Source organism: Ischnura elegans, chromosome 8 (assembly GCF_921293095.1).
Source record: "Ischnura elegans chromosome 8, ioIscEleg1.1, whole genome shotgun sequence".
NCBI classification, from domain to species: Eukaryota; Metazoa; Arthropoda; class Insecta; order Odonata; family Coenagrionidae; genus Ischnura; species Ischnura elegans.
The window spans coordinates 15151465-15160469 of NC_060253.1; the positions used below are offsets into that span (position 1 = coordinate 15151465).

At 41.0% G+C, this 9005-nt stretch overlaps 1 protein-coding gene across 1 annotated transcript in view; it reads left to right on the forward strand.

Moving 5' to 3' along the window:
* LOC124164212 overlaps nt 1-8411 on the forward strand; it is a 79944-nt gene extending 71533 nt beyond the window's left edge. The window contains exons 4-7 of the mRNA XM_046541437.1: nt 1210-1557; nt 3000-3278; nt 5303-5599; nt 7003-8411. Coding sequence (XP_046397393.1) covers nt 1210-1557; nt 3000-3278; nt 5303-5599; nt 7003-7230 — 1152 coding nt within the window. The 3' untranslated portion in view covers nt 7231-8411. The remainder of the gene's footprint in view (nt 1-1209; nt 1558-2999; nt 3279-5302; nt 5600-7002) is intronic.
* Nucleotides 8412-9005: the final 594 nt, after the last annotated feature.

Below are 9005 nucleotides of genomic sequence, written 5' to 3' on the forward strand. Positions count from 1 at the left end.
ATCTTTCTTCATCTTCGGTGGTATCCGTGAGGCGTTTAGGGGAGTTGAGGTGGTCAGGCCGATTCTGATTCAATCTCACGTGGGAGAGAGGGGAGTTTTGGCCAGTATCGCCCACTTTTTTCCACAAGAATCAGTGTAAAATTGCGAGAAAACTGGGTTGAATTGTGCAAAAAATATTTACACCGACAATACGCATTTGGAATGATCTCACGGAAGATTAGTGGGAGGGGGTGGAGCCAAATCTCACGTTATCTCACTAAGGGGGTCCAAAAATCGCCAAAATCAAGGGCCTTAATTCACGGACGCCCCCTTTTTGGCATAATTGTTTTACTAAATATTCAACAAGTAAATAAAATAATGAATTGTTAGACAATGGGATATCTGAGTGGAGGGCTGCGTGGAACGTATGATATGAGGGTTGTTTCAAAAGTAAGGTTCCCATCTCTGTAACTTTGCCGTAAGTGGTGTTAAGCAAAATCTGGCTACACTACCTAGTTCTCCTGATCCTCCACCACCGATTCAAATAACCAGCGTGGCTCTGCAACGCTCATTACCGGCCTTAAAGCCAAACGCGATGGCGTCCGTCATCTCCGTCACCGCCATATGCGAAATTCGTGCGGTTATCCGATTTTTGTACGCAAGAAAGTTAACACCAGTGGAGATTCATCGACAATTAATTGAAGTGTATGGGAAAACGTGCATGTGCATTCAGCATCTCCGCAAATGGTGCAGGGAGTTTGCCGACGGGCGCAGACAACGAACAACGAAGCGGAAGGCCGTCGATCTCCGGCGAAGTTGTGGCGAAAATTGAGGAAATCCTGCTTGAAGATCGGCAAATCACCATTCGGTAACTGGCTGCTCAAATTCCTGAGGTTTCTGAAGCATCAATTGTCAAGATTTTTAATGAAAAGCCAGGGTAGGACGAGGAGTTGCAAGAGGTTGTTTTCAAGATTCTCGACGGGTTAGCGGCCGACTTCTTTGAGGCGGGAATGCAGAAGTGGATTACTCGGCAAAAATAGTGCATAGAAAAAATGGCGAGTCTGCACAAAAATAGCTGAAAGATCAACGTTTCATAATGGTGTAATCGTTTTTTCGAATAAAAATTTCCATGTGTGTGATGAAAAATGTGGGAGCCTTATTTTTGAAACAATCCTCGTAATACTGGTGGCTGCTAATGATTTTTCTGTATTCCATTCCCTCCTATTGCAGGACGCTGACCTGTGTTCTGCGCTGTCGCTATCGCTCCAATACGTGCGCCTCGCTGTCCTCTGCTGGTTGACGGCCTCCGCGCACCACATGCACGCCACCTTCATGGAGAATCCGACCGCAGCTCCCAAGGAGGCCCTGTCCGCCTCCTTCGTGCGCTACAGCCTCTTCGGCTGGGGCCTCCCACTCCTCTGTCTCTTGGCATCCGCCTCCTTGCAGCAAGCGAGCCAACGCCACGGACCCCCGGACCAACTCAACCACCACTCGAGGCAACTGAGGCTTCGAAGGAGGCCGCACGAACACATGGTGGAGCAACTGCTGCACCACGAGGCACTCGTCCTGGGAACCAAGGTGCGCATTCCGACATAATAGAGTAGTTTCCCAAGGCATTGATTGCGATTCGTTACCCACCATTAGTGTATTCATAATATATAAATTATTTGGTTTTAAAAATACCGGTTTAGACAAATGGCTAGGGTCAATTTTATTCTCATTTGAAAAAGGCCAGATTGGCGCCCATGCGATGCCACTCCACATGACGTCACAGGGACCTAGGTTCTACACGAGAGGATAGGAGTTTTACATCGTCTGAGGTTACCAATGCATGCATGAGGCAAAGAGCTCAGGGAAACATGTCTAAATAATCACTTATTAAAACCGGCAAAGGTCGGAAAGTTTCCTGCGTTTGATAAGGTATTAATAAACCTTTTTTAAGCCAAGCGCTACCAGCCAGCAAGGTACTCAGCTACCCGCTAGCATCCTGCGTCCTATCAGCGCTCAGAGCCTCGATCAAGGTCACCTCACAAGGCGGGAGGGGGAGCCAGAAATGCGTCGCACGGACTTTTTCCCATCATTCCTACTTACGCGTCGCGTTTTCGCGCGCTTGAAATTTTTCACTTTTCATTTAATCGCGAAAAATAGGTATCGTCATTTAAAAATCTAAAAGCGTGAAATACGTACTCCAGGAGTAATAATCTTTCGATTTAGGCAATAAAAAAATAATAGGAAACCACCCTATTTAATATTGTTCTACAGCATAATTATTTAAAATATTCTTTATTTTTGCATATAACTGTGTTTCACTTCATCATCTACCTCATTATGAAAATAAAAAAATAGACGCTACAAAATGCGATATACTGTTATTGAAAGTGCGATAAAATATAAATGAAAGTGCAATTTTCACGTATCTCCAATCATGGCAAATCACCAGCCAAGATCATTTGTTGCCATACGGTTAGGGTTTTATAGCACGAGCTGCTTGAATTAGCCTTGAACAAACTTTTAGAGAGATAGACTGTTCTACAGTCTATCTCTCTTATTTTATTTATATGATCTGATCTTCCGTAGTATGTTGGCGTCCGTAAGATATGGTTAACTTAGTTAGAAAAGACTCTGCTCTTGAATTTATCTAAAAGGTTTAGTCTACTTTTCGATCTACGGTCCGACAGAGATTCCCATCCGAGTTTATCTAAGAGGTCAGTTACACTAACAAGACCATCGTAACGACCTTTCACATACCTGGCAGCTCTTCTTTGCACGCGTTCTAACTCTGTTATTAAGCCTTTTTCATGAGGGTCCCGCAAACACTGGCAGCGTATTCTAAATGTGGTCTAACGAGGGAAAAGTAGCTAATTTCTCTCACTTTTTCGTCGCACTTTCCTAATATTCTTTTAGCAAAACCCATTTTACGATTAGCTTGACCGGTTATTTCTCTAGTCGGTTATGTATGTCGCACTAGATACATTGGCCAATACATAAAGGGTTGAATCTCGTACTCGGTTTGCCCACAGGTGGACCACTTGCCCCGCCGTCACAACTCGACTTCCATCCTGGGCTCTTCGTCGACCTTCCTCTCGGAGGACCTGGCGGCCACGGAGGGAGACTGTTGGTTCCCGGAGGGCGGCACCTGGGCCTTCGGTCTCGGCTTCCTCGCTCCAGCCGTCGTGCTCCTCATCGCCGACGCTGTGCTGCTCGTCAAGTGCGCCCTCTTGCTGAGGCACAACTCACACGCCCTCCTGCCGCTCGACCGGAGGACCAGCGAGAAGATCAGGGCCAGCAGAAGGCTTCAGGTATGCGCCCCGAAAGCGAATGCGTCCAGTGGCGAAACCACAGGAATATTATTATCTTAATAAATACTTCGAAATGTTCCTTGACTAGGTAAATAACATAAAAATATCTACAGAAGCTGGGCAGAAGCACAGGACACAAAAAGATAAAGAAACACTCACAGTACTAAATTTTCGGAGGTATATATCCACCTTCCTCAGAGTTAGGTAGGAGACTCTTCTGAGAAGGACCTAACTCTGAGGAAGGTGGATATATACCACCGAAAATTTAGTACTGTGAGTGTATCTTTTTGTGTCCTGTGCTTCTGCCCAACCTAGGATATGTTTATGTTATTATCTTACTAAAGATACATTTGTCTGAATTTATAATTGCTTACTATAAAATCTCTCTTTTTTCCCTGAATTCAACTAAATCATTTATTAACTTAATAAACAGCGGTTGAATAATGATTTGTCCTAAAAAACAAGGCGCAGATGATCCGTGACGGTTTGTTTCTTTCACTTCGTTTTTAAGCAGAAGGAATCCTTCTCTACTGTAGATTCGTTTCAAGTATAGTTAAATTTTGGAGTATTTTATGGAAGAATGATACAGACGATGTTTATGCGCCACAAATCAAATCCACTACATACCATAAATCATTGTCAATTTTTGGTTCTAATATTTGTGGCAATGTGCCAAAGAATATGAAATATTTAAAGAAAAAGCTCTTCCAGCATTTATACGATAAATTGGCAGTGGCTTTTAAGCCAAAGCAATAAGCAGTGGTTTTTATTTCGAAGCAATATTTTCTTGATGAACAGCGATAATAAATAGTGACAGTAAAATAGTTATGTGGGCCATGCTATTTGTAATTTGTTGGTAATTTTTAAATTTGATATCATTTCCATTAATATTGCATTGCATTCTGGACGTGTACATAAATAATTTTTCCTCATTGAATTAGTTACTTCACGTATTAATGGAGGGAAAGAAATATACCCAGGATGGATAATTTCTGCCGGGCTTTACTACAATAAAGGAAAGCAAGATAATGCCTATTAAGAAGAAAAAGAGTAACGGGGAAAATAATCATTTTATGGCATTTCTTATAATGAAATCATCGTTAACTGGTTTCCTGCTCACTTGCAGATCCCAAACATCTAACATTAAGTCGCCTCCACTTCTTTCTGTCCAAGACCTCTTTGGTTTCCCTATACCATTTTCCTAATCTCTCCGCGTCTGTCATCTTCAACCTTCTTCTCCCTCCTCACTTTACACCTTCCAATAACGAAATAATGAATGAAAAAATTCAAATGGCCGTATAATATTTCTCACCGCTCGTACACCTTGTAAAAATGGATCACTCTGTTGGTTTGCGGGCTGAACTTAATCGGGTTAGAGAGATCCTGCTAAGGATGCCTAGTTGTTGATAGTTGTACACATGCAAGCACTCGAAAAAGAGGCACACATAGATTCTTTCTCATACAGATGGCTTCAACACTACAGGAGAAATTTGATCTTAAAGTAGCGTAACCGATAGTCATATGGAGACGAGGAGTAGGTTGAATGCGTATTTCGGCACACAAAGTGGTCCCCATCAGTGAGCTTATGGGGACTTTAACTCAAAATCAAAAGTCTTTTCCAAGGTCTTTTGAATAGTGTTGATGCTTTACAAAAATGATAACTCTGGAACCTTTAACTCTAGGAATGCGATTACAATGAATAATTTATTGACTATGCATGGTCGTGGAAAATGATGAGAGTGACTCCTAGTGTAAGTTTCACGATCAATAAACATGACTGACCTTTTCACACCGAACAATCAAGCTCTCCTAGTTGATCTTATAACCATAATTATTTTCTAGTGGGTCCGTGTTTAATGTCCGGTCTTCCTCAAATTTCCTTCATTGATCGACTAAATATTTTGGCATATGAAGTGACCCTCCTCAGTGTGATAAAGGAAAGAAATGAACTTGCAAAACACAAGGTCGAAATTATTTGTGTGCATTTGCGGATTGATAATAACCATTCCTCCTATCGTCTGCAGGTGTGTCTTTTCGCGAGGCTCTCAATCCTGATCGGGATCATAACCGCCCTGGGTGCCGCGGCGCGGTTTACAACGGAGAGCGACCACCAGCACCCACCGCACCCATCGCCCGCACCCAACTCCACAGTTAACACCCCACCCTCTTCTACCCTCGTTCCCATCGTAGCGGACGGGGTCATCGCTTCGAAGGAGGACAACTCACCCGGGACCAAAGCGACTCACCAACACGGAGAGGAGGTGCTTGCGGCCGGCAGCAGCGCCATCTGGTTGGCATTCGACGTGGCGAACGCACTGCAGGTGATTATTGTGCTCAGCCCCTCCGATATCCTTGCGTTTTCATTGCATTTCGTGTAGGTTTGACGAAATTGTGCAATTACAATTATCTGACACAATCTCAAAATGGGTGATATTGCGCAATTGTATTGTTGATACCCGCTCAAATCTCTCGATTAATTAAACTCAAATATTAATAGTTACAGTCAATTAAAATAGGGTGATTTCCTATTATTTTTTTATCGCCTAAATCGAAAGATTATTACTCCTGGAGTAGGTTCGTATTTCACGCTTTTAGATTTTTAAATAGCGATTTCTATTTTTCACGATTAAATGAAAAGTGTAAATTTTCAAGCGTGCCAAACGCGACGGCTAAGTATGATTGCTGGGAAAAGCAAGCCCGTGTGACGTCTGGCCGCTGCTGTGTGAGGCCACCTTAGTGCGAGGCTATGAATGCAGGCTGCTTGCTGCCAAGCATGACGGTACCTGCTATCAGGTAGCGCTTGGCTTCAATAAAGATTATTAATACCCTATCAAGCGAAGGAAACTTTCCGAACTTAGGAAATTTTAATAGGTGATTATTAAGAGATGTTTCCCTGAGCTCTGTGCCTCATGCATGCATTGGTAATCTCAGACGATGCAAAAATCCTTGTACTCGTAGTATACTCGTATAGCATCTAGGCCTCTGTGTCGTCACGTGGAGTGGCATTTCATAGCCGCCAATCTGGCCTTTTTCAAATGAGGTTATAATTGATCATTAACATTCGTCTAAAATGGGATTACTAAAACCAAATAATTTGTATATTATGAATACAGTAATGGTGGGTAACGAATCGCAATCAATGCCTTTCGTTTTCTTTGATGAAAGAAACTACCCTATTTCTCATTTTCATCCTTCCTTAATTATTTCATGTCCTTAAAAACTCTTGGTGTTAAATAAAATGTTAAAAAGGCTGGATACGCAAGAAATGCCGTTTCCATGGTAACTGCAAAGTGCATCGAAAACAATGTTTGCGCAGCCATGCCTCAGCAACGAAGGATTTGCGATCCCCTGTTTATGGTCACAAAAATAATGCTTAAAATGGTCTCCCCTACCACCTCCTGAAGTATTGCAGATTTCTCCTGAGACACCCTTTATCGATGGCTAAGTTCTAACAATACATATCTCAAAAATAGCAACTTTTCACGTGAGCAAAAAAAACTGTTATTTTTTTCTAAATATATGCTAAGATTAAAAACCATAAATTCATTAAACTGAAAAAGAAAGAATACGTTTGTCAAAAAAGGGTTATTTTTTACTTTAATTTTATTTTTTAACTTTATTGCTTTTTGTTTCAGATACCTTTTTCAGGACGGCCTAATTTTGAGATACGTGTTGTTAGAACTTAGCCATCGATATATGAATTTTCATTTCTCTTTTGTCTCAGGGCATAGTGGTTGCGCTCTTCGTCACGTGCGACTGCGGGGTCTTGAGGCTGTACACTCGTTCTTTGAGGAGAGGTGGGAGTAAGAAGAGGAAGAAACGGAAAGATTCACTATCTCGAGGAGGAGGCGGTCCATCTCGAGGGAAGAAAGGCCCTCCATGGCGACCCGGCATGCCCAACACCGCAAGCCTACAACTGCTCACATTGGACCCTGCGCCGGACACTGTGTGATGCCCTCGACCACTGGTTGAAATGGTTATTTACACAATTTTGGTGTCCTGGGACTTCCATGGCCTCATTATCCCGCATCTGCTCTCTTCGGGCCCTTGACAGTCCACAGTGAGATAGACGTCAGACAGCATTTCAATGCAAGGTAGAGAGGCTGACGAAGAAATCCATGTTTTTGAAAGAGCGTTTCCTAAGTGAAGAAATGAAGTAGATTTTATCCATATCGCCCCCAAGGATGTCCAAGTTCATTGAGCCTTCTGGTAATCACTTTGAAAATAAGTTACAGAAGCGAATTAATTCCGAAGAATCAGTTGATATAAGCTGGAATTTCCACATGGTGGGATTGAAGGCTAAAATTGTACCTTTGTATTAATCATTTTGTAAGACGACACTGTGACCTAGGTTTTTGAAGACTAAAAATGCGTTAAAATCACGTGTAAAATAATGATTGTAATGTAAGTAGGTAAGTCGTCTTAAAATTACGCGTGAAATAGCGATTACAGTGGCGCTGAGAAGTCGTTTATAAAAATTTTAATACTTGAAGTTTACTTTCAATTTTTTTTCATCGGCATATTTCAGAAGTTGTTCATTTAAAATGAACCGTCGGGAATTTTATTTTTCTACTTTTATGGATGGAGGTCACTTTAGTTAAGCCTCACTCATAGTTATGCTGTAAATACTTCTCATTTTTTTGTCGATGATTAATCCTCGGGTGGCTAATTACACAAAGTTTTCCATATTTATTTACTGCTTTCCCTCATCTTTCTCATTAACTGCAGGCCCATGCTAAACAGGGCTATGGGAAAACTATGCTAAAATGCTAAAAAAAATGTGTCACTAAATTCATCCCAAAGAAATTCGTGTAGATTAAAAATAAAATCATTATTGTCAGTTTCTACCCACTCTTTTGAAAACACTTTTGGTTTGTAAGTAATATTTCCCAAGGACATTGTCATATTCATAATCGAACCTGAGCATCGTCAAATTGATGTTTTGTGTGCCATAATAATGTCTTGGCGTGTGGCATAATAATGCCATGCAATGACACGTATGGAAGATGTCATGTTGATGTCAGTAACTGTGTCGATTAGTTCATAGATGTAACACTGTGAAAATATTTCACTGTGGAAGGTATAATGGAAAAGATGTTGTATCTTTGGTTTAATTTTACTAATTGTCTTCTATTTGAAAGCACTTTCTTTTCAAAGACACGTATATACCTCAATAATGATTATTTTTTACTCTCCGTGGACAAAGGGACGCTAATCTATTTTTTTTTGTCAAGCGTCCCATTATTGGTTATTATGTATTCTTGAAAATCATTATTTGAAATGTTTGAGGGTTAAGTCATTTGTATATTTTTTTAGAGAATTGGCAACAAGGTGCGATTTTTTATAATTACAATTCTTTTTCATTGAATACCTATATTATACCAATAAATTATATAATTCATATAAAATATTAATAAAATATTCGGTCATCTTTATATGGTAGGTACTTTAACTACACCAAACGATTGCTATTTATTTACTAAGCAGAGGTTAGGATAAGTATAAGACGCAGGTTATTGCTTGGGTTTGATGAATCCCATTCATGTAAGAGCGGCGGAAAAATGACCGAATCTCTCATTGACATCTGAATAAGGTAATACGGGAACTAATATGGAAACTCCGTGTCTGCGTCCCTGCTAAAAATAAAAGTTGTTTCCATGAGGATAGACGCATAAGGAAAGACATAGTTCGGAAAAGTTGATGGAAGAATTCGTAGGAGGGGCCTTT